Consider the following 26710-nt stretch of genomic DNA (forward strand, 5'->3'; position numbering starts at 1 on the left):
CGGACTTTAACATTTATTCTGCTAAAGTGTGTTACCGATTCTTTCTTTGTAGGTGTTTCATTATAAATCAGCAGGTACAGTTACCCATTCGATTAAAATGAAATGGATGTGTATTATGTTGCAAAATACATACGAACAGATACTATAGAATTTTTAATACAAAGGCATTCCTATTCGTAGGTCAGTTTATATGCGGCAAAAAACTTTCTTATAGATGCATGGGAATTACTTAAAAATAATGGTGTGTTAGTGTCTTATCATGATGCTATTAAAATGTCTGCTATTTTTTGACTCTTTCCAAGAATTTATTATTGAGATGCTACCTACATAAAAAACTAAAAGCATCATCCTGTATCGTGGTCACTTTGTTCCCAAATGGTGTTCACACGTCTTATAGCATTAAGAAATTTGTGAGTGGGAACTAGTTATTAAAGAGTAAAGTAGAAAATATCTGGTTTACAATAAAATTATGGTTTTAGATAAAAAAATTTCTGTTCCGAATTGATTTAGCTACTAGAGGAGATCTAAAAATTTTTGTACAAAAATTTATAGAAAAAAAATGTTGATTATCCAAAAAAGATATTTATACATGAAAAGTTTTTATTTATAAAAAATTGTGCTGTGTTCTTCGAACTTTGAAAAATTAGATCATCTGTCTTTATACATATAAATCAATAAAATTAATTGAATCATTTTTAAACATACTGTACTACAGTTGTAAAAGATAAAAACATATATAAGTATGTATAAATAAATAGATATTTTTTTACAAACTTTTACTCAAAAAATTTTTACGATGACGTCATTAACTTTCTAGAGGGGATGAATAAATGAATTTTAATCATTGTTATTTCTATAAATTTGATTGTTTTACGATTACTCTCACATTTTTAAAAAATATAATAATATACATCATTAAATCACAAATAAATGATCGCTCCTATGTTCACGATAATCTTAAAATTTAAGAGAAATTGGTTTTCTAGTTTCAAATTAAACTGTAAATTTTTGTTGTACGGTTTTGACTTTTTTGAAAAATCTACTTGCATGCAGTTAAAAATTGGTGTAAAAAATAAAGTGAGTTATTTATGTTCACATTTTACGTAGCAATTATCTAGCAAATTTTGAAATGGCATCAAAATCAGTCCAGTAGTTGGAGATTATCGTCAACACACGACAAACAACAGAGATGGTTCTCTGTAGATCCTGTACTAAAGGCTACTTTCACGTTTTTTCGAGACTTCGTCAGCCTTTGAGTTTGAAAAAATAGATCTCCCATTTTTGTCTGTCTGTCTATCATCTGTGTTTTATTAGGTAGATAACCTCCGAAATTATCGGACTGATGTTAGCATATTATATAGAGTAAACAGGATGAGTCACTAAAATTATTTTCAACTATACAGAGTACTCTCTTTTTCAGGCGTTAGTTTTTCGAGTGGAACATCCTATATACATACTTATTATGATTGACCTCTTCTTAGATTTTGTAAATACCGTTTACTTTTGAAATTCTATTCTATGACGTTGCCATTTTATTACAATTTTCTTGACATTTTTTTAGCAATATAAGAGTTTACAAAAAAAATCACAATAGAGTTATTTTTAATATCTTTGAAACAATATTTTGTACAGAGATACTTAAATAAAAAAATATGTTATTACAATTTTCAAATAAAATTTCAGTTTTTGCAAATAGAAGACCCAGTGTTTTATTATTATCTTATTCAATATACAGTAATAAAATACAAGTGTTTTGTTCAATAAAACTGAAATATAGATATTTGAAAATTTGTAACAATTTAAGTTTTTTTTTTTTAAACATTCTGTATATTAAAATTTGCTTTAATTGATATCACAACAAAGCATGTACCTCTGTTTCTCTTTCCATAAAATATTGCAACTGAGATCTTAAAAATATCGTTGTTGTGATATTTTGTAAACCTTCATATTGCTAAAAAAATTGGTCTAAAGAGTTTAGACAGTACTTCCCTCGCTGTCGGAAACTTGACGACTGCATGCCTATTATGTTTTTTTTTCTCATTACATTTTTGTAGTGGGAATTTAAAAAAAAATTGTGATGACGTCATCAACATTTTTGCAAGGACACGTATATCAGTTGGGATAGATGTAGTGTAATATTAAGAATAAAATTATTGTGTTCCCAAATTTTCGGGAAAATGAATTGGGTCGTTTTGAATATTGATTTCTTATAATCAATAAAATAACGAAACAATTTACTCACGTATACGGCGCCGGTGTGTAATATCTAGAGAGCGGATTTCTGTCGGGCTAGGCAAGGCCAAACTCGGTACGGCTCGCACGGGATGCGAATTCATTGCCGTTGCGGACTGCACTTCGTTTATTTGAGATTAGAATAACGTTGTTTAGTTGCACTCTGCTGTTAATTCCCGTTCTCATTTACTTAGCCGTTTGATTAATAAATCGTTGATTATATTTATGGAATCCAGCACGTCCCCCCCTATAATCGTGACGTAGCCCGACAGAAATTCGCTGTCTAGTAATATGAGGGGCAACTGAAAATCGTTTATGTATAAACATTATTAATTTAAGATGACAAGCGTAACAGCATACGTAAGAGCCAAACAGAGAAACTGTAAACAAAACGACCATCGGTTTTATTACTTCGACTTCCGCTTATTATATAAAACATTGCGTTTTATTTTAATTCTTGACGGTGAAATTCACAATTGGTTGATTATAAACATGTCTATTTCGCATTCGCGGAACCAAGTGACCGCATAAAACAAATGCAGGTCTGTAATGTTAAAGTCGATGTAAATAAGCGTGTTACTCTTATGTTTCAACCGAGTTTTTCCTTTAACAAATTTTGTGTCTACCAAATTGGGTTGGTTGGGGTGTAATACTAATAATAAGTGTTGCCTTTAATTTAATCAATAAAATAAATTGACTTCATTAATTTTTTTGAACCACCTCTTTATATGAATGGAATGATAAATCACAAGTACAAACTCATCATATTTTTTGCATTTTAGATAGGATTTATTCAGCAAAATTTAAGGGTGACGTCATCAATTTTTTTAGGAGGGATGAACAAATACATTTTGAACAAAAGTTTACCATGCTTATAATAACTTTAAAATATTCCCAAGATTTCAAAGCATTCGGTTTTGTAATTCCTGATTAAATCGATAAAATAAATTCACGCCTTCATTAATTTTTTTGAGTCACCCTGTATATGCAAATCGAAAAAATTTGAATGGAATGATAAATCACAAGAAGAGACTCACCATATTTTGTACATTTTAGATAGGATTTATTCAGCAAAATTTTGTGGTGACGTCATAAATTTTTTAGGGGGGACGACCAAATACGTTTTGATCAAAAATTTACCATGCTTATGATAATTTTAAAATATCTTCAAGATTTCGAAGCATTCGGTTTTGTAGTTCCTGAGTAAATCAGTAAAATAAATTTACGCTTTCATTTATTTTCTTGAATCACCCTGTATATGCAAATCCAAAAAATATGAATGGAGTGATAGATCACAAGTACAGACTGATCATATTTTGTACATTTTAGATATGATTTATTCGGCAAATTTTCGAGCTGACGTCATCAAGTTTTTGGAGGGGATAAGCAAATATATTTTGACTAAACATTTATTATGCTCTTTATGACCTTAAAACATCTGCATGATTTCAGAGCATTCGGTTTTGTAGTTCCTGATTAAATCAATAAAATATATTTACGCATTCATTAATTTTTTTGAGTCACCCTGTATATGCAAATCCAAAAAATATGAATGGAGTGATAGATCACAAGTACAGACTCATCATATTTTGTACATTTTAGATATGATTTATTCCACAAACTTTTGAGCTGACGTCATCAAGTTTTTGGAGGGGATAAGCAAATATTTTTTGACTAAAGATTTATGATGCTCTTTATAGCCTTAAAACATCTGCAAGATTTCAGAGCATTCGGTTTTGTAGTTCCTGATTAAATCAATAAAATATATTTACGCATTCATTAATTTTTTTGAGTCACCCTGTATATGCAAATCCAAAAAATATGAATGGAGTGATAGATCACAAGTACAGACTCATCATATTTTGTACATTTTAGATATGATTTATTCCACAAACTTTTGAGCTGACGTCATCAAGTTTTTGGAGGGGATAAGCAAATATTTTTTGACTAAAGATTTATGATGCTCTTTATAGCCTTAAAACATCTGCAACATTTCAAAGCATTCTGGTTAGCAGATTAAAAATTAAATTTCAAAATATTGTTTTATAATTTTGATTTTTTTTCCAAAAATCTGGACGTTTCGGGTGAAAAGTCGATTCAGAGTTGTAAACTACATGTGTAGGACTATGTTATTTTATACAATTGAAGACCCATTTACTATGTACAATTTTGAAGTGACGTCATCGCATTAGTGGTGGGGATGATTAGACAAATTTTGGTTAGCGTTTTACCATCTACATGATATTCTTTATATAAGTACAAAATTTCACAACAATCGGTCGAGTACTTTCGGAGATTATCTGTCTAATAAAAATCCGGGACAACAGACGGACAGACGGACGGACAGACGGACAGACGGACAGACGGACAGACGGACGGACAGACGGACAGACAGACGGAAATGGGAGACCTATTTCTTCGTCTTCTAGGGGTCATGAAAGATCGAGAAAACGTAAAAGTAGAGAGTCGGCCGACGGACTCGATTACAATACTTCCTTTGCTTACGCTCGGGAAGTAAAAAAAGTAAGAGAATTAGAATGCCGTGGCAACAATGTATCGAAATGAAAAAAAAAACTAGTTATAAAGCCTAGGGAGAGCTAATAAGAAAGTGTAAAAATATCTAGGGTGTTCTGGAAAATGGCAGATTTTGGCAAATGAGATATTCTCTAAGAGAGGGCGGGTGGGCGCAGCTAGTACTGCTAAGATAAAACTGATTTTGGCTAATATAAGATCCCTCTAAGAAAAGAGAGGGTGGGTGGGCGGGGCTAGTACCTGCTAAAATAAAACCGATTTTGGCAAATCACATACACTCTGAAAAAAGAGAGGGCAGGTGGCTGGGGCTAATACCTGTTAAGACTGATTTTGGCAAATGATATATTTTCTAAGATAATAGAGGGTGTATCCTTTAAAAAATTTAATTAAACTATTATAAAAAAAGATACTAGAGGTTCCAAAACAGTTTCAAATTCTTTCCGAGTAGGAATACCTAAAACTTGAAGATTGTTAACTCCGAACATTATAAACGTAGGGTTTTGAAAACTGTGACAATTTTTGATACGTCAAACATTTTTAACTGCTTACTGCATTTTTGCCGGTTTGTACCTTCGCTTTATATCAGGCAAACATTGTTGTTAGGTCATTGACCAGAGAAATATTAACTAAAAGTTTTAATACTAGTTATAGTGATAATGAATGTGTTGTTTAGTTGTCGAACGTGCCAAAAGAACCAAATTTACAATCATTATAACTCCACCAAAATGTGAGAAGGATTTTTTTTACTATTCTTCCCAGACTCACTAGCTGATTGTTAAGAGCGTAGCGGAGAGTTAATCCGCCATTTTCCAAACACCCCGTATACTAGATTTTTCTAAACGTCTAAACAATTGGACCTCGAAATTGTACATTGTAAATGCTGCTTAAATTTTATCAAATAACATACTTTTCTACTTGTGGCTTATGAATCCGTCTTTAGTTTTTACCTTAGATATCTAGATTTTCGCAATAAAATCACAAATTTATAAAAGCGTTTTATACGATATAAGAGTGACATTCCTCATCTGTTCATAGTTCACTTGATCAGAACACTATAACTATGAACCAACTTTTTTTTTCTTAACTGTAGTTGATACTCCAGGTGCAGTTAGCCATCAAAGTCATTTTCAACATAATATTGTGACAATTACCTTACCTGGGATCTAATGTTACGATTAATATGTGTAATAATAAAATTGTACATCTGATGGCAAAATTGAATTCTAATCAAAATATAATTTTGTTGTTTTGACATTATTTATTTTGTTTTATTTTTTTTGAAAACGACATTTTTAGTGATCATTATCAATCTTGAAAACAAAAATTATACTATTTCTGTTAAATTTCTATGAAATCACTCAGTTTAATTACTTAAATGAAAATTAAGAAAATTGCAACAATATGTATTTGAAAATACAGAGAGAGTGGAGGAAGGTTTAATTAACCACATATTTATAACACATTGTAGAAATTTTATTTTCAGAAAAATAAGAATCACACTTAGTAAAAAAAACATGTATTATTATGGAATTTTTTTTCGTGGGGAAAAGCTATTTTTATCTACACGAATAACTATTGTTTCTAAAAATAATATCTAACGGATAAAACCATCAAACCGATAATACTTAAAGAGAATTTCATGCGGATTACCATTCAATGTAGGTATGTTTAAAAAATGCATAAAAATTTGGCATTTCTGGGGTATAAACGGACATAAATTTTTACCAAAATAACTGAAACTGAAAAACGAGAAATCTGTTTGCTGCACGTGGATGACTACTTACACGGACAACAAGAACAAAGTTATAATTTAAACTATCACTTTAATTAGAATTTTTTATATTAATAATAATAATTGTAAGATTTATTTTAGGTTCTTGCCTCCGCAAGGAGTCATAAATACTGCAGTTTTTATTTTGCACGGCACCTACAGTTGCCTTCTACTTTTATTTGTTAATTAAGATCTTCCAGATTGTGTAGTTTTGAAGCTCAGGTCAGCTTGTCTTGATAGTTCAAATTGCAGTTACCACCTCTTAGCGCTTCTTGAATGACCCCTTAATTGGTAAATAAACCAAGTATAACCGAAATTAAAACCACTGTTTACGGGCACAATTAAACAGGATTTGTTTTTTAACCACTTTCGTGTTACCTAACACTTTTCTCCCATCTGATACGGTCAAGACGGAACTAAGACAAAATCGAAACGGAAAATCCGGACCAGGAGTATGTAATTATGTAAGGACCGGAACGTCTTTGGAATTTAGGACGGCTTCCTGTCTGTGCTGATTCTTATTTGCCCATGACTTATGCTTGGCCTACTTGGAGGCTCCGGTCCGTTATATTTCGCAGTTTACTCATCGTCATCAGAGAGCCGCGTCTTAAGTGAAATTGTATTTTGCCTCTTTGTTTACTCACAATTTAAGCCCGCTTACCTACTTAACTCTTTATAAAATCACTGGAATTTGTAAAATGATTCTTACTGGCTGCGGGCAATTTATCTAATAAACTACTCAAAACTGGATGCGGATATTGCTGTTTTTGTTCAAGCAGTTGAGTGATAGTATATTGTGTTACTTAATTAAACAATATATAAATTGGTTGTCGTTTGAAATGTACAGTTGAACACTCTTTATCAGTGGTTTAATGAATGTAACCTATTTTAAGCTTTATGCATACGGGTTAACATTAAATTTTATAATGTATCCTCTAATTTGTTTTAGAAATTTATATAACGGACATTTAAAACTGGTGATGTCACTTCAATTTTTAATAACAAAATAAAATGCTTTTTTCTAAAATGTACAAAGTGCCTATTCTTACTACACTACACTGATATGGAGGATCGTAATTTGATGAAAAATATTGGGAATGGTTTCGACTAAATATCCCTACCAACAGTGCGATGACGTCACCTCAAAATTTTGCATAGTAAATGTTGTTTAACGATAAAAGAACTGTATTACCTTATCTCTTGTATTTAGTAAATTTGTAATGGTAAGAAAATTATTTTAATAGAATTTCCCACGCTGTTGAAGGACAGTCTGTTAAATAAGTTCTGTATCTTAGAAAAATTTTAAATTTTGATTGCGCAAATTTTATTTTTTGATTGCTAATATACAGAATGTCCCAGATAAAACTCCGCAGTTTTACATATTGAAAATTGAAAATTGATAGGTACATTGGAATTCTGTAAAAGCTATTATTTTGAGCTTGAAGGAGGAAGTTTAATTTGGTACATTACACAATATGACACATATAACTTATAAATTGTTTAAATGATTTTGATACATAATGACGATTACAGTGACATTAAACACGTTTCTTATTTGTGTTTATTTTGTAATAAAATTTATGAACATAAAAAATTGAAGTTGAGTGAAATAACGTACTATCGTTGAATTTTAAAAACAATTAGCAAGATGTTTTTCAGTCTTTAAATATATGTCGTCCGTGTTAAATCATTAATTAATTCACACAAGGGTCGTAATAATATATATATGATCACAAAAATAAATCTAAGAGCGTTAAATCTGGGTTGCGAGGTTAGGTATAAATATTTTTCAGACTTAAAAAATTCAACCATTTGTGACAAAAAGCAAAGAAGTTCAAGATTTCTGACGGGAAAAGGGAACAGTTGTAGCTTAGTTGTGTTACTACTAGAAATTGAAAAAAGTTAGAGACTAAAGTTGTACGGTTCTTTGAGCAGCATACTCCAAAATTGTTTTTGACTATACACAGTGTTTTGTTTTCAAGACATAGCACACGATTTAGTGTTTCTGAATAGAATGTCTTACATAATTTTTCAAATCCTTGTTAGTCTTTTGCTGAGCTTTAAAACACTGGTTTATTTTTGAAATTTGGATGCTATTAAATTTAAAAAATTTTTTTTAGCAATGCAAGAGTTCACAAAAACATCACAATAATGCTATTTTTAAGATCTGTATTGCAATATTTATGAAATTTCAATATACAGAGTGTTTATAAACAAAATTAAACGTTACAAATTTCATATACTGATGTTTCATGTTTCTTCAAATAGGAGACCCTGTATTTTATTACAGCTTCTTACTTTATTTTTTGTTCTCGTTCTTTCAATATGTTGGTGTGTTCGCTAAATAAAAAAAAATCTCAATAATAGTTATCGACGTTAACTACGTAACAAAAAAGAAAGAATAAAAAACAGAATAAGATGCAATAATAAAATTGAGAAAAAGTTATTAAAAAATAAAATTGAAATTTCGATATTTGAAAATCGTTATAATTTAAACTTTTTTATAAACACTCTGCCTATTAAACCCCAATTTTAGAGACACCACAATAAAGCGCCTTTCCAAATTATAGTGTAACCCAGATTATAAAAATTACCCTAGTCCGATTTTTTGGGAACATTTTCATCGCTCAAAATTAAAATTTCAAGAAAATTAGAATGATTTATCAATCTCGCATTGAAATTTCGAAAATAAACTATGGTGATAGAGCCTAAGAAGGGGTCGATCAGAATATATAAAAACATATGGGGTATTTGGAAAAACAAAATTGTGTGTTATGCCTTTAAATCAGAATACTCCGTATATTTGAAAATAAATTTATTATGTGGTCCTTAAAGAACTGTACAAATTTAGTCTCGAAATATTCTGTCATTAATTTTGATGAGTGCCGTTAGTGACTCATCCTGTATATGATTAGATATATCTGGTCATATTAAGAATTTGTATTATAATCGTAATTTAATGATCCATCAATATATAGGTAAATATAAAGAATATATACTAAATTAAGCTGCCCCCTTCAAGCTAAAAACAATAGCGTTTACAGAATTTCACATGATATAGAGTTGCGGAGTTTAATCTGGGACACGCTGTATATAATGCATATACTTATTATGTTAAAAATAAGAGTGGAAAGTATTGTGAAAATATTTTCAACGTTGTAGTGGTAGAAATAAATATATCAATTCTAATATGGTAATGTGACATTAATAACAAAACAATATGTTTATGTAGCTAGAATTTTCAGAAAATTACATAAACCGTAATGGGAACTGTTTCATACACTATTTTTTAAACAATATGGAGATATAAATAATTTCAAAAAATGGAATCTGTCTCACGGATGGCTACTTTCGTGTTTTCTCGACGTTTCACGATTTCTAGAGTGTGAAAATATTATTAAAATTTTATAAAATAAAATATACTCCTATACTTGTGGTTCATAAATCACTTGAAACATACGCATAGCACACTTCTGTACTTTTACTTTAACATGGATTAGTAAACCACATCTAGAGAAATATAGTATTTTGCACATTTTAATTTGTTTGTTCTCAGCAAAATTTTGAAATGATGTCAAATTTTTGAGTAAGAATTATCAAATAAGTATATTTTGGTTTACGTTGTATCATCTACAACATATTATTAAAATATGTACAGAAGTTCACAGCACTTGCTCTAGTAGTTTCGGAAATTGTCTATCTAATAAAATCGCCAACAGCGACAAACGGAAACGGGCGACCTACTTATTCAAATCAAGGAGCTAAGAAACGTCGAGAAAACATGAAATTAGCCATTAGTCAGATAGAGCTTCTTACTGTATTTCTCTGGCTTACTCTCGGGAGGTAAAAAAGAATGAAAAAATGCATTAGTGACATAATTATTTCAGAAAAGGACTTGGATTGTAAAGTTGACGGCTACTCCTAAAATGTGTATCATTTTAATCAACAAATTGACGTAGTTAAGTTGTTTTACTAAAATATGTACAGCGTGATCAACAATTACTGTTTCAGTTGGTATCAACAAATTTTGATTGCGCGTTTCAAGTCCAATTGCTGGCGTTGTTCGTTAAAGGTTATTATATTCTGTGAATGTTTTGTGAAAATTTAAATAATTCTATAAATTATACATACAAAATTTGACAATCGGTTTAGTAATTTCGGAGATTGTCTAATAAAAATCGATATAGACGGACGGAAACGGGCGACCTATTATTTCGTACTCTAGGAGTTATGAAACGTTGAGAAAATATGAAAGCAGCGATTTAAGTGTAAAAAATCATTCAGATTGCTGTTCAGTTTTACATCCTTTCCATTACATGTACCCCGTCCAATTGGCATCTCAATTGTCCATCGACAATAATGCGACTTTACTTATTGTTGTATCCAATAATTTCAGGGTAAATGGAAAAAACATTTATAAAACCCTGTATAATATGTATATAAATACTACAAAGGAATTTTGAAAAAGTAATATTACTATTTCCAGCATGTTAAGATCTATTGTTGTTTTCTTGATTAATAAATTCTTTAACTTCGCACAATTCGCTTTGATTCCATCAGCAACTTACCACAAAATGGAATTCCTTCCGGCAACCATTGCCCATTCTCACACACTCTTCTCGACGGCCCTAATAGCTCAAACCCTCGTTCACACGAATACGTCGCCACTGCCCCAGGTCCGAGATTTTCGTCGGAAAACACCACTGATGAATGCGCTGGAGCTCCCGGAAACCTGCATCCTATTTTCTCGTCTCCATTTATTACTGAAAACATAATTCCAATGAGTCATCGTAACAAGGTGAAAGTCGAGGTTAACAAAGTCATGAATGTAACCCAATATTTGAATAAACTGCTAACTTGGTGTATCACAAGTTTTTAATGTTTATCATAGGTTGACGAACGCATACGTCAGACCGCAGCGTCTTGAATGTCGTTACCGGAAATGCAGCAGGTGGGAGGATGTAGAGCGGAACCATGAGTACTGATGCTTGGGTTTGGGTCGATATAATAACGAAAATTTAAAGAATTTTGGGTAGCACAAAGTAAATATAATTTTCGTTGCATTTGAGAGATTTCAATGCGATGTGAACCGACGAACGTGCAGTAGGACACTTTTAAGCCATTGTTTATAGTTTGTTTGAAAATATTTAAAATTAACGTTTTCTGCGTTTTTAGAATAAGTGAAAGATGTGGTATTAGCCAGATGTCGTAGCATACAAAACGTCAACACGGTGAACTTAAGCAACAGAGATCATCTGTTATAACAATAATTGATTAATATTCTGATGTAGTCTTTAGTGTACATTACGGTGAATTTCTTACATTCAAAATTAGAAATTACACGGTTGTTAGTATTGTTTCCAGCAAGAATCGTTACGCTATGTCTCTACAAAGAAGGGGAGAACTTAAACAAGTTCTATAGTATACACGACCCTTATTCATTATGCGTCCTTTTTTTCTGTGTCTCAAATTTTAGACTTCATGCGTTATTAAACTGTCTACTATACGAAAAAAATTGGTCTAAGATCAAAGTTAAATGAATTTTTGAATCTTTTTCAAAAATCTGGATGTCTAGGGTAAAAAATTGGGCAAAAGGAAGTATAGTCTGCCAAGGGATATAGTGGTTTTTTGATTTTGACATTTTTAAACGTTTAGTTCGCGAACAAAAAATGACTTAAGCTAATAAAAGATAAGCTGCCCGTTTAGGGGAAGCGTTTCAGCCAAATACAGCAATGCGCTGCTATTTAAGTTTCGTACGGTGTCAAAGTCATAAAACCAGTGTATTTTTTGACACACTTTACTGTCCAAACACTTTAGACCAATTTTTCCCCAACAAAAACTCAGTTTTACTAGCGTAATTCTGACGAATGTATAAATTGGATTCTCTTGGCATGTTGCAACTCATAGAATACGATAATGAAAATTTATTGCAATAATCATGCACGAAGAAATAATTAAACGCATTGCTGGTAATACGAGTCTAGCCGTTTCGCTAATTTATTATACATACTGTACATGACTGCAAATTGAATTATGAAAAATGTAAATAAAAAATGCGTTTTGTTCAATTCCAATGGACAAAGGGAGAGTATATTTAGGATATTTTTAAATCTTTTCAGAAGCTGGAGTTCACAGTGGTTTAAGCCTTGAATTATACATTATGAGAGAAAGGTTCTTTAGCAAGAAGTGGAAAACCACAAATTTGAATCGCTTTTCAACTACGCATCAATCCGGTAACGACTGTTGAATTAAGTATATCACTTTTGTTTTCTAACATAGGTTATTTCAGATTTTTAGAAAACCTTGCTTTCTCTATTAATTTCAAAATGATCCGATTCCAAACATTGCAAAATTGATAATTTAAAAATTGGAAAATTACAATATTTCAATTTTTAAAAAAGTCTAAGATTTATATGTAGAATGACTTGACGCACAATGAATTGTCTACATTAGTTTCGTAAAAACTCGAATTCGGCTGAAAGATATTTCATTTTGGTGCTCATTTTCATAATGAGCACCAAAATTTTAATTCAGTGGTTTTTGTCAGACAAATTATCACCTGTGCATTCCGTTATTTTGTGCTAGATGTCATCTAATTTATTGCACAGAATACCTCTTTTGTCGCATTCGGAAATATTTATAACCTTGCCCACGATCTCATTAAAAAATCATGGAGATATAATTATAATGATTTAATTAGAATAAATTAATTACTTATTAATTTATTAGGTTAGATGTTGCAGTAAATCTAATTTAATGCCTTTCTGATGTTTAACAGCTCATAAAATAGAAAAAATGCAGGTTTTCCCCGTTCTGTTTTCTGTTACAAAATTTTGAAGAGGTAGTTTTTAAAGCTTGTCGTAGTCGAACGTTACTACTATTCATCCCCTACAAAAAAGTTATGACGTCATCTCAAATTATAAATCAGTAAATCTTATTTTACATGTGATGTCTAGTATTTATGCTCTCATACTTAACTGAAGAGTCAATTTTTACCTTAATTTTTTTATTTTTGAAATCATAAGGCAACAGTCTCAAGTTATTTTAATTTCACCAAATAAATAATGTTAAAACTAGTGGTGCATATAACACACACCGGATTTTTTTACTTGAATTCTTCAATTTTAATTTATTAATTTATTTAATTTTTAGAGTTTTCAATTTGTAGTTTTTAATTTTTCGATTCTTTAATTTTTCATTACTTCAAATGCTCGATTTTCAATTTTTCGGTTTTTCAACTTTTAGATTTTTTATTTTTCATTTTTTCAATTTTAGATTTTTCAGTTTCCCGAGTTTTCTTTTTTCGTTTCTTCAAATTTTCGATTTCCAATTCTTCGTTTCGGTCTTTTATTTTCTTAGTTTTTTCAAGTTTTCGGTTGTTCAATGTTCTGATTTTTAATTCTTCTTTTTTTCAATGTGGAATTTTTCAATTTCTAGATTTTTGATTTTTTGATATTCAATTTTTCGGTTTTTCATTTTTCACTTTTTCGATTCTTAAGTTTTCATTTCTTCAAATTTTCGATTTGCAATTTTTCGTTTCAGTGTTTTATTTTCTTTATTTTTTCAATCTTCCGGTTTTTCAATGTTCTGATTTTTAATTCTTTTCTTCTCTTTCCCTATATGAAAATTTTCAATTTCTAGATTTTTCAATTTTTCGATTTGCAATTTTTTAATTGCTCTGATTTTTAATTCTTCTTTTTTTCAATATGAAATTTTTAATTTCTGGGTTTTTGATTTTTCGATTTGCAATTTTTCGGTTTTTCATTTTTTTTTGGTTCTTCAGTTTTTCGATTTAAAATTTTTCGAGTTTTCAATTTTTAATTTTTCACTTTTTCGATTTTTAAGTTTTCATTTCTACAAATTTTCGATTTTGCAATTTTTCGCTTCATTTTATCAATTTAAAATTTTTCAGTGTCTCGAGTTTTCAATTTTTCGTTTCTTCAATTTTTGCTTTGCAATTTTTCTAGTTTTCATTTTTAATTTGAAACAATAATAATAATTAAAAAAAATCACTTTTTTAATTTTCCGATTTTAGAATTTTTCCAGTTTTTCAAATATTGGATTTTAAAACTTTTCCATTTATGTATTCGATTTTTCAGTTTCTGGATTTTTAATTTTGTAACTTTAATTTTTCAATTTCTCGATATTTCATTTTTCAATTTTTCGATCCTTCAGTATTACAGTTTTTCGACTACGCAATTATGACCACTCCAAAATTTTTCGTTTTTTCAGTTTCTGGGTTTTCCAATTATTCGATTCGATTTATTTTTTCTTTCCAATTATTCGATTCATTAATTTTTTTAGATTTTTAAGTTTCTCGATTTTTGGTTTTTCAATGTTTCAATTTTACGTTTCTTCAGTTCCTTGACTTGCAGTTTTTGATTTTCCACTCAATTTTGCAATTTCTCGGTTTTTTAATTTTTCAGATGTTTTAGTTTTTCGATTTTTTATTTTTCTATTTTTCGATTTTTCGGTTTTTCAATTCAATTTCAATTTTGAATAAAAGAATTGAAAAAATGCAAAATTATAAAATTGAAAAATCAAAAATGAAAAAACAAAAAAGTAATAAATAAATTAAACACTTTGAAAAAAACTGGAAATTAAGAAGTTGAAAAAGTGAATAAAGGAAAAACTGAAAAATCGAAAGATTAAAAATTGAGAAACCTAAAAATCGAAAAGGGCAAAATCTGATAACTGAAATTTTTAAAAATTGACAAATTGAAGATTTGAAAAATTGAATAAACGAAAAATTATAAAACTGAAAGAAACATCAAGGAAATGAAAAAAGGAAACATTGTGATATAAAATCGAGAAAAAAAAATAAAAAATTGGTACAATATAAAATAAAAATCAAGAACTTGAAAAACTGACGAATCGAAAAATTGAAAAATTGTAATAGCTAAAAATTGCAAAACTGAAAAATTGGAAAGTCAAGAAATTGAAAAATTAAAAAAAATTGAGTTGAAAAAATGAAAAATTGTGACATTAAAAAAGTGGTCCAGGATTCCAAATTCTTCGAGAAATTATAAGATTTGATTTTGCGAATTTTATTTTTTATGATAACTCATATAAGTTAAATAAAGATATGTATGTAATGTTAAAGTAAATGTTAGGAAGCATGCTAGGAATTGGTTTCAAGTGAGTTTTTCATGACAAAATTTTGTGATGACGTCATTAACATTTCTGCAGGGACGCGTATATCAATTTGGATAGATGCAGTTTAATACCAATAATAACAATATTTTATTCCGAAATTTTGGGAAAATGACGTGAATCGTACTTGATTTTAATCAGTAGAATAAATTGCCTCATTTATTAATTTTTTCGAGTCACTCTGTATAAGTACTAAAATCTATGAGTGAATTGATAAACCACAATTATAAAGTAATATTCTGCATATTTCAGACAGCATTTATTAAGCAAAGTTTTACTATGACGTTATCATTTTTTAGATGGAATAAATGAATAAATTTCGATTAACGATTTACCATGATTAATGTAAAAATGTTTAGCAGTTTCAAAGTAGTTAAATTGAAAAGTGTTATACGATTTTGATTTTTTTTTCCAAAAATCTGTATGACTGAAAACGGATTCATAAATCACATCTGAAGGATTATCTTGTTTTTAAAATTGAAATAAAATTTACTAATGCAAATTTTGTACATGACGTCATCCTATTGTTTGTGGGGATGTTATCCAAATTTTGATTAGTATTTTACCACACAATATTCATGATCATAATACACAATACATGTAAAATTTGTGGTAGTTTCGGAAATTATCTGTTTAATAAAAATCCGGACAGACGGCAGACAGATAGACAGACAGACAGACGGACGGAAACGGGAGACCTATTTTTTCGTGCTCTAGGGGTTATGAAACGTCGAGAAAACATAAAGGTCGTCCAATGGACTCGATTACAATACTCCCTTAGCTTATGCTCAGGAAGTAAAAATCTTGCGTTTTTTTCTGGTGTCCATACTTTAGTGTGTCGTGTAAAAACAATTTAAAACACAGTAAGATAAAGTACAGGATATCATACGTGAAAAAAATGAGATATAATATAATGGAAAACGTCAATATACAAAGAGTTTTCCACTTAAAAGAACTTCGAAAACAGAACACTGTGATTTTAAGTTATTAAGATTAAAAGGCTTTTTTTATATAATAATAATTAAGGAGTTTTTGAGGAGCGTATTCCACCAAAAAATTGATTATGTCGTCTCAAAAAAAGATTGTATTCTGTTGAGCAACAGCCTTAAGGTACATGAGTTGTATTTAAATACAGTTTTTTTTAAATTTGATTTTAAAGTAAAATAAGTACAGTATAGTAGACCAAAAGCTATAAGGTTATATGGCCATCATAAAATCATCCCATTGTGTCGAAATTAAGTTGTTTACAATAGAAAAGGTTTTAGGGTCGTAAATAACGTGTCCACTGCAGCTCGACCGGCTGTTGTGTATCGTTCAGGGGCGGCTTTCACTAAATATGTAAATCCACCACTCCACTATTTCTTTACTACCTGCAGCCGTTGAGGGTTCCGAAATAACCACTCGCTTTGAAAGCCGGCCCTGTTAAATGTGAACAAGAAATGTTTAGAAGACGATTTATTGCCAACCGGTAAGCTTAGTGCGAATCCCACAAAGGGGGTATTTATTTACGGTCAACTACTTTTATGATGGTCATATAACCTTATACCTTTTGGACTAGTATAATTATTTTGATTTTATTTATTCATCAACATGTTATCATCACACTTAAAGTTTATTAATAATATAAAAGAATTGCTGAACGAACATCCTCCTATAGTAATAAAATAATAAAACACTAATAAACGTTAACAATGTTATCAGATATGTGTTAATAATGTTTAATAACGTGATAAATGAGAATAGAAACTTTGAGAAAATTCAATCCATTTTTCTGATTCTAAAAAATAATAGAACGATCTGATTCTCATGTGTAGAGGCGCTAATATACCTGCACTTTAATTTTCATTTCTAGGTTACTGGCACAATTTAGACAATAAGTTACAAGTTCATGGTATGAAGAAGCATGTAAACCGCAGACGCACATTAAACAGTTACATCAAATTCCGTCGTGAATAAGTAATTTTTCGTGTAACTTTCTATGCAAAATTTAGTACATACATCGGTCATCACCGAAAACAAATTCTTCCACACCATTACCAGCTTGTTGCATAAACACCACAGTTCTGTTGGAAAGTGACACGTGGTAACATCACCGGGATCAAGAATGACACAAATGTAAGGGATAGTGATTAATGGGATCAGATGTGAAGTCCGATAGCATCAGATGACGTGAAAAAGTAAATTTTCATATCAGCATAGAAATCAACGTTCAGGAGAAAACCAACTGAACCGTTTGATTGCCGCATGCCAGTTGTGTTCAGTAGTAACGGTTGAAAATAAAGAAGAGGTTGCAAACCCGTTTGTTCGAGCGCAAATCTTGATAAGTAGACATCACTTGTCGGAAGGGGTTGTTTATGATTTATTTAGGTACCTTTTTCTTTTTTAAGTTGGGACATAATTTATGGCAGCGGACTTTTGCGCAACAACAACCGCAATAATCGCTGGTGAAAGTTGCTTCCTGATTATATTATCTACTATTTACACAGGGTAATAAGGGTAGACACGGGATTAGACTGTTTCTAGAAAAAAATGCCATTTTAATGACTTTTATGTAGAAATAAAACGTTGCGCAAGGAATAGTACAGGTCTATGACATAAGTAGAGATTATTAAGAAAACGGAAACGGAACTTGCTCGTGACAGAGCCGCAGATTAGGAGTTTCATGGCCATAAAATAGTGTATTAAAAAACAAGAAAACCAAAAGTGTGAAACATTGCAATTTAAACTGCATGCTTCTTACCAAACCTACACATTGCTGAAACCTTTAATTAACCAATGGTAAACGGTTTGCTTCGACGCATCCTCTGCTTAAACCATTCACTTTGATAAACTAATAATTTTATAACTTCTTGTCAACATGAAGATGTAAAGATGCGTCACTTAGCAACTATTTCAAGAATGTGGCCTATAATTATGTTGATTTCATGATTTAACATATAAATCTGACTTCAAAAACAAACATTACAGCAGTTTCCTTGAATGTACAGTTAACTTTTATTGTCGACATGCGTGTTTGAAATATCAACTTATTGGCACGAGTTACTAATGATAACCTGCACCTAGCGCAAATGAACTAGCTTCCAGAGTTAAAAATTTTAATGCATTACTCCGGGCTGAATAATTACGTTCACGTCAGATGGTTGTTATCTGCGTGTCGTAAAATAGGGCCTATTGTTGTTATTATTGTAGTTAGCGATGGCTAAAGGCACCATTTCACTCAATGATGTGTAGGAGTCACGGATGTTCATTAGTGTATAATTCAACGGCAGTTACTTGACATATACAAGAAATGGTTAATAACAGAAAAGCAACGTTATAAGATCATAATTTATTGTGATATTTGCATATTGACCATCCGTTATAATATTGAGTAATACGCAATTTACTGAGTAAAATTATTTTTGAATTAGGAAGGTACTTAAAGCGCAGTTACGTAATATATATTAATGTATCTTCATTTTATTATAAAATAAACTATCTTCATAATTACAGGAATTCAAAAAATATATGGAATAAACATATAAACTGTCTCCTAAATTTAAACTAGTTTTTTGGAGATACCATCTACGTTCTGAAATGCCGATGATATCACTGCGACACATATCACGATTATTATTTATTATCTATTGCGTTTAACCGTACTATATAATTTTACACGAAGATGCTGATTTCAATCGAACTTCATGTTATTCAAATTAACGGTTATTTGAACTGATGCATGCTAAACGCTACACTTAATCCTAGAATTTAATTCGCATTCCGCTGATACTTTTTACACACATTTAGAATTGCGAGAAATGACGTTTCATTTTATTTTCACTTATTTATAGTCATATATACATTTTTATTGCAAAATGAAAGTAATAAAGTAAACGAATACACTTGAATAAATAAATAAGTAAGAAGGTTTTTCATTTCTTTTAGTTCTTTAACCTTTCTTTGGTAAAACTGAAAAGTGTGCTTTCATTAAAAAGCGTTTTTTGTTGGGTCTTCTTATAATAAATTGTTGTAAACAACATTATTATCGATCCTTATTTGATAAAAAGTTGTTTATGGTTGTTAATGTTATTATTGAAAATGAACACAATGTTGATTTTTAAAATGGAAATTACAAATAAAAGAAAGTTAGCCTAGAATTGTTTACAGTAAATTATTATTTTTTTATTCATTTAATTAAAAGTGTTTAATGCAATAGTTACAAAAAAATTGGTTGAAGGTTATTTCGACAGGACTTCCCTTACCCTTGCAGTACAGTCTAACAAATTCGGTTGTCATACTTTAATTGTCCATATTCCGCCACTGCCTTTGATTCGAACGATTATGTTACTAAAATACACTTGTTTATATTTGGTATGGCCCGGAGTGCCGTTCGCACCCATGATAGAAAACGGACACTACCGTTGCTCCAAAAATCTGAAAATATTGATACAGCAGCAGCATACATTTCAGCAAGAACACGTATGTCAGTTTCGACACGTGCAGTATAATATAGAAGTATCTGGGTGAGGATGATCAGACAAATTTTGGTTGGCGTTTTGACATCTACATGTTTCAAACACACACACATAAAATTTGACAGCAGAAGTCCAACCCTTCGGAGATTATCTGTCTAATAAAAAATACAACCAGCGGACAAACGGCAGGCAGACAAACAGACGACAGACGGAAACGAGAGATCTATTGCATTGTGCCTGGGATATAAAAAAAAAATGTCTTCTCTACCAGTTGTAGTTATTATGACAATAGAAGGCATCTGGATTTATGAAAAAAGCGGCAAGGTTAAGACGCTGCAGTTAGCGTGACTGATTTCAAATTTCGAAGATTTTGATTCTAAAAATGGGTACTGACTGACGTAAAATGGTTATCAAGCGAAGTTCATTTAATACGAGTAGTAAATGTTTAGAGTATCATGTTTTTAAAATCTTCAAAAGCAGCGACTGGTATTGAGATGCAGTGAAATTACATGGCGTAAGAACTGGATTGAAAGTTAAACAAGTAAAAGGTGTTTTTGGTATGTACTTAGTGGAGAAATCAAAAATATTTCTAAGATAATAACATTTTGGTGGAAAAAAAAACAAATATGAAGTGCTTTTCAAAAAAGGATACTTTCAAACATTTTATATGTATGTTGTGAATATGGTATAGATGGTAAAACTCTAACTAAATTTTCTCTAATCATCCCCACCAGCAATGCGGTGACCATTTTAAATTTTAAACAATAACATGTGTAGTCTATGAATCTGTGCTGAGTTTTTACTCTAAACATCTAGATTTTTGAGCAAAAATCAAAATTGTGTAACAATACATTGCAATTTAACTTTGAAATTTTAAAACCGAATGCTGTGAAATCTCGCAAACATTTTAAGGTTATTAGAGGTATGGTAATTCGTTAATCAAAATTTATCCGTTTATGAACCATCCCAAAAATGATGACGTCATCTTATAATTTTGTCAAATAAATCTTCCTCAAATTTCTGAGTGAAATATTCCTAAAAATATAACAAACGCATAAAAACTATATATGTAAATAGTAAATAAGAACACCTTTTTACAGTGTAAACGCAGTACGAAACAATAAGTCTCCCGTTTCCGTCTGTCTGCCTATCTGTCTGTCTGTCTGTCTGTCGTCTGTCTGGATTTTTATATAATCTCCGAAACTATTGAACCAGTGGACGACATCTCCAAAATTTACAATAATAAATATTATTTAAATTTTATAAAATAAGATCTCCACATGTGGTTTATGAACCCCTGTTAAGTTTTTATTCTAGATATCCAGATTTTTGGAGAAAAAATCAAAATATCTTGGAATTTAACTTTGGAACTGCAAAACCGAATGCTCTGAAATTTTGCAAACGTTTTAAGGTTATCGTAAACATAAGTAAACAGTTGATTCAATTTTTTTCGTTTATGACCCTCTGAAACAATAATGATATCATTATTGTTTATTTTACCAAATATAAATTTTGGTGATTCCAAAAGCATTGTTTGTTATTTCAAATCCAATTCTCATCTGAATGACTCTGAATTGGATTGTCGGACGTTTTAGATGACTTTTCTAAATTGAAATCAGTAAAATAGTACGTTTCACCCCACATTTTTTTTTTCTTCTATTTAAGATTTTTTTTTCATCTATTTTAAGGTACTGTGTAATTTTTTTAAGCAAGCAGCCCAATTTTGACGTTGAAGTTTTTTATTGTTTTTTTATAAAATAAAAAAAGGCAATTTTTGTCGCGAGGTATTTTAAACGCATTTTTTAACATTTCGCCCCATCTTTAAGATTATTTTAAAAAAGTTGTGAATTTCAAAAGATTTTGACCATCATTCCAGCGGATCCATATAGAAACTACTGACTGAGATTTTTACAAAAAATAAAAAACCTCTTCAACGTCAAAATTGGCATCTTTTCTTAAAAAGAAAAAGATAAATCACCATGTAGTAAATAAAAAACAAAATGTGTGGTGAAACGAACCATTTTACTTAATACTAATTTGCCCTTTTTTTGGCATAACATATACTTAATTTTTTTAATTTTATAGGATTGCATACTCCTGCATGTGTGATTCATGAATCCGTTTCGAGTTTTCACCCTAGACATCCAAAATTTTTAAATTTTTGAGAAAAAATCAAAATTGTATAAAAACATTTTACAATTTAACTTTGCAATTGTAAAACTGAATACTTTGATAACTTGCAAACTTTTTAAGATTATCCTAAGCATGGTAAATCATTAATAACAATTGTTTCGTTTATACACGTCATTGTATAATTTTGCAGAACAAATGTTCCTTAAATTTTATAGAATTACATACTTCATGTATGTATAATTTAGAATCCGTGTTAGACATGGAGATTTTTGGGGAAAAATTCAAAATTGTATTTTACAATTTAATTTAAGATGGCAAAAGCGAATGTACTGAAATATTCCAAACGTCTTAAGGTTATAGAAAAAGTGATAAATCGTTAATCAAAATTTGTTAGATAAAGGCCTTGTCAAAAAATTATGACGTCATCTTAGAATTCTACCGAATAAATCTTCTTCAAATTTTATAAAATAACAATATATAAAAAAATCAACATTGTATAACAAAATTTTACAATTCTGAAATTGCAAAAACCGAATGCTGTGAAATCATGCAGATATTTTAAGATTACTTTGTGTCCTTTCCTCTGTGTTGAGGACACAAAATCAACCAAATTTTATTTTAGTTTAACCGCTGATAGTTGTACTCTGAACATACTAAAAGTCGAATTCGGTCGAATTATAAACATAAACAGTCGAAGTTAAGCATATACTGAGAAATTGAGAATATTTACATTTTTCCCGCCAGTTGTTTGCTCTAGATATATTTCATATTTAAAGACTCATAAGTTGCGGCGATGTTAATTACGCCATTTTATAAAGGTTAACAGTTATCACAAAACGGAAATCGCAAAATCTAATTTTATAATTTTTTAAAAAAGCGGAATTTGTCGGACTATACTTCAAAGACGAGGGAAGTTCTATCAAAATAACATTCCAATCTGAACGTGCTAATAGCCGAAAACTATCGGAGTAAAGCATAAACAATTGAAGTTAAGCGTGTACTGAGACACTGAGGATACATTTTTCCCGTTGAAAGTTGAATGACTAATTACTCTACGTATATGATTTTTTTGTCGAAATATTTATACACTTTATTGCGTGAAATGTTGTGAAGGTTTTAAATATATCTTAGTTTTCACAATTTTGACTCCATGTTTGAGCTCAACATGCCATTAAACTTGGGTTTTCTGTACTTGATTTCCGTTTCAATAATGACTGAACAAAAGTACCATTTCTTGTTCATAACTTTTGTTTAAAAAAAATGTAGAGTATGTATTTAAAACTCAAAGTGATTTTGCTCATTTTGCGATCTTGGAAACCGTAAAAGATATGCAGTCATTTAATTAGAAGAAAGTTGCGCAAATTGGTGCTAATCAGTATTAATGGGCCAAGAAAACTGGGATACCGTTGCAAAAAAACTGATGTGGGTGGGTTTTTAAAGTAATTAAATAACTTCTTTATTTTAACACTTGTACAAATTATTCTGCAATTATTTAGTAAACATTTTCCAACTCCATTTACACAGTTTTAAATAAAAGAAAAACAGTAATTGTTCATGTTTAAAAAAGAAGGTTGCACTTAATTTACATTTTATTTTTATATCATGCTGAAAAAATAAGTAATTTTGTGCAATTTACTCTGTTAACAACTAGGCTAAGAGTAAAATTATTCTAATAAAGTGGTGTGAATTGTAATTATAGTGTATATTAACAAGTTTGTGCTTTGAATTTTAAACAAATTTATTATAATAAGATTATACATAACTAAATACGTATATGGCAAAACTCATACTATGTAAAAATACTAGAATAAATCGTGTAAATCAGTTCAGGGTGTGTTATCTTTTAGTGCTTCATTTTACGAATGAATAAATAAATAAATGTCTTGTATATGTCTATGTACCGACGCAATAAAAAATCATGACTTTCAGAGTCATAAATTATCTTCAGAATTGGTTAACAGTTAATTCAAATCAATAAATAAATGCATAGAATTCGTTAGTACAAACAATGTTTATTAAAAGTGTATGCAAAAATAGGCTGTATTGTACACCAAAACCTATAGTAAATGTAGTTTTTGCAGTGAATACGAATTTTAAAAGTTTGACGTCACACTGACATGTTAAAAGTACATCTCTGGCGTGGGCTTCTACCTGTTACTAGTACAGTGTCATTTAAATACGTTCTGTTTACATATTTATTACCATCTTGGAGTTCACAGGTCACAAAAATTTATGGAATTTCTTGGACTACTTTATCAACTGAATTCGATATGCATTATTTCATTTAAAATTTTTTCTTTCTATAGAAAATTTTGTCTAATTTCGAATCTCTCATCTGTGCAGTGCATATTTTATAAGAACAGTTTAATATTTTTTGTACAATAACATTATTTCAGTTCTCAGCAATAAATTAAGTTTATATTGGTGTTAATTTGATATAATCTGAAGTTGCGTTTCTGTTATGTCTATTTCAGTTTTAAAGAATTATTGACGGTGAAGTAGTATACTACAAGAACTAAGTAGTTTTCAGTGTATTTTTTTGATGTTTAACATAAATAGTTTCAAAATGGTTAATTTTTCTTTTTTTTTTGGATAATTAGCAATCACTAAAATGCTTCTTTTATAAATACACAGTTAATATTTTTTCACGTTGATATTATTATTAAATAGAATGGAAATGTTTAATTAAGTTCTTTTGAAGATGTCGTTTCGTACTGCTACGCCACTCAATACCGTAGAAGCCCCATTGTATCAAGCCCCAATTCAAACCACTGATGAGCTTCATTATAAAATCCACTACTTACTCGTAATGAAAAGAATTTAAACCTAATTCGATTCATTTTCGATCTGGGTCAAAATCTAAACCCATTAACGGTATCCCAAAAACGCAAACCGAAAACAGATAAAAATTACAAAACGTTTACGTTTATAACTGATCCTACTGCTCCCGACTTACAGCAGAAGCAAAATTACAATTACATCGTTTGCGACCGTTATCGGACCGCAACCTAAAAATGCGGCAAAAGCCACTAAAGTGTTAGTTTTGAGAGATCCGGACTCACCGTTGCTTAAAAGAGTAACTCCCAAAGTTACAATGAGGGGTAAATTGCACATAAATTTTCGGGGTTTCAAACCCCTACACTGACACTCGAGCATCGCGCGGACCGCCGAAGAACTGTTAACACACGGCTGTTGCACCTGTCAGCTCACCGGCAACACTGACTCCAAGAAGCTGAAGACTGGTGCTCCGGAATCAGGCCGACCGACTTTGCGGCGAAGAATTAGCGCCTCGACCAAGGCGAAGATGGGCGGCAAGGTGGGATCAGCGACGCTGCTGTAAATAATCGATTAATCATCGGAGTTGCGAAATAAGGATACGGATTTACAGGAAATTTGAAAAAATTTACGTCGGAGGAAAGCTCAAGTAAGAGGAAATTCTGGTAGTGTGGTTGGAAGTGGTCCGAAAGTGTTAGGCGCGGTGGCGGTGGAAGCTATAAGTGCTTTAAGTACTCGTACAGGATTCAATTAATGTGATTTTTCACTTGTTTAGAATTTTAGCAAAAAACATAAGAACTATAAAAATGCTTTTTGTATGGTTATTGAAACAGGCGCACAATGAGACAAACATCGTTTTTTAACATTAAAATTATTTGCATTAACAGTGTAAAGAAAATTAACAACAATGTTATTTTCCAGACAAACAGTACAAAAACTGATACAGTTGATGTAGAATCGGTGCCTAAACCATCCGTACTAAACTACTAAACTACTATAATAATTTATTCCGTCAACACGCCACTCGATTGTGGATAATATTTCAGCATTGTCATGACAGCATAACTAAAGTTGATTGAAGCAAATATCTGTGAAGAAGGTAATCTATATTTGTATTACAAAATTTTCAGAAAAAAAAAACACACACACAACAACTAAAATAGGCTAAAGTTTTCGCACCTTTTTGTAATGCAATTTATCAACTTTTAGGTAAAGCTCAAATTAATTTTTTATGTCTGTGACATTAATCAAAAAGTTACGGTGTCCTAGAATTTAACATCTTAAGAAATTTAATTATTCACTGCCTTCATTACTGCCTCGAAGTAAACGACAAGTTCTTTGAGCACCTGCTATGAAATAAAAGCTGTGTTGATTAGTTGATTTTAATTATGTACTTATTTTAATTAATTGAATGCAGAATAAACTGTTTTCTTTATTCAGAATCAATACTTATTAGCGTAGGGCCATTTCAAATTGCTTGAAACAGCTTGAAATTATATATAAAACAAAAATGTCGCAAATACTTGATCAGTTCCATAATTTTGGTCTTCCCTGTACAGTTCTGTCTTTTTATAACAAAAATTGGTCGAAGGTTATTTCGAGAGAACCTTTCTCGCGCTTGAAGTATAATCCTACAAATCCCATTTCTTTAAAAAATTAT

The 26710-nt window shown here is 30.4% G+C and overlaps 1 protein-coding gene across 1 annotated transcript in view; it reads right to left on the reverse strand.

Annotated features, from left to right (window-relative positions):
• The window catches only part of LOC135135247 (uncharacterized), a 48858-nt gene extending 23314 nt beyond the window's left edge, over positions 1-25544 (reverse strand). The window contains exons 1-2 of the mRNA XM_064064269.1: positions 25338-25544; positions 11104-11298 (exon numbers count right to left, since the gene is read on the reverse strand). Coding sequence (XP_063920339.1) covers positions 11104-11298; positions 25338-25431 — 289 coding nt within the window. The 5' untranslated portion in view covers positions 25432-25544. The remainder of the gene's footprint in view (positions 1-11103; positions 11299-25337) is intronic.
• Between the last annotated feature and the right edge of the window lie 1166 nt (positions 25545-26710).

The sequence above is a fragment of the Zophobas morio genome, unplaced genomic scaffold, assembly GCF_036711695.1.
Source record: "Zophobas morio isolate AGI-343-1 ecotype UQ-CSIRO unplaced genomic scaffold, CSIRO_AGI_Zmor_V1 ptg000024l, whole genome shotgun sequence".
NCBI classification, from domain to species: domain Eukaryota; kingdom Metazoa; phylum Arthropoda; class Insecta; order Coleoptera; family Tenebrionidae; genus Zophobas; species Zophobas morio.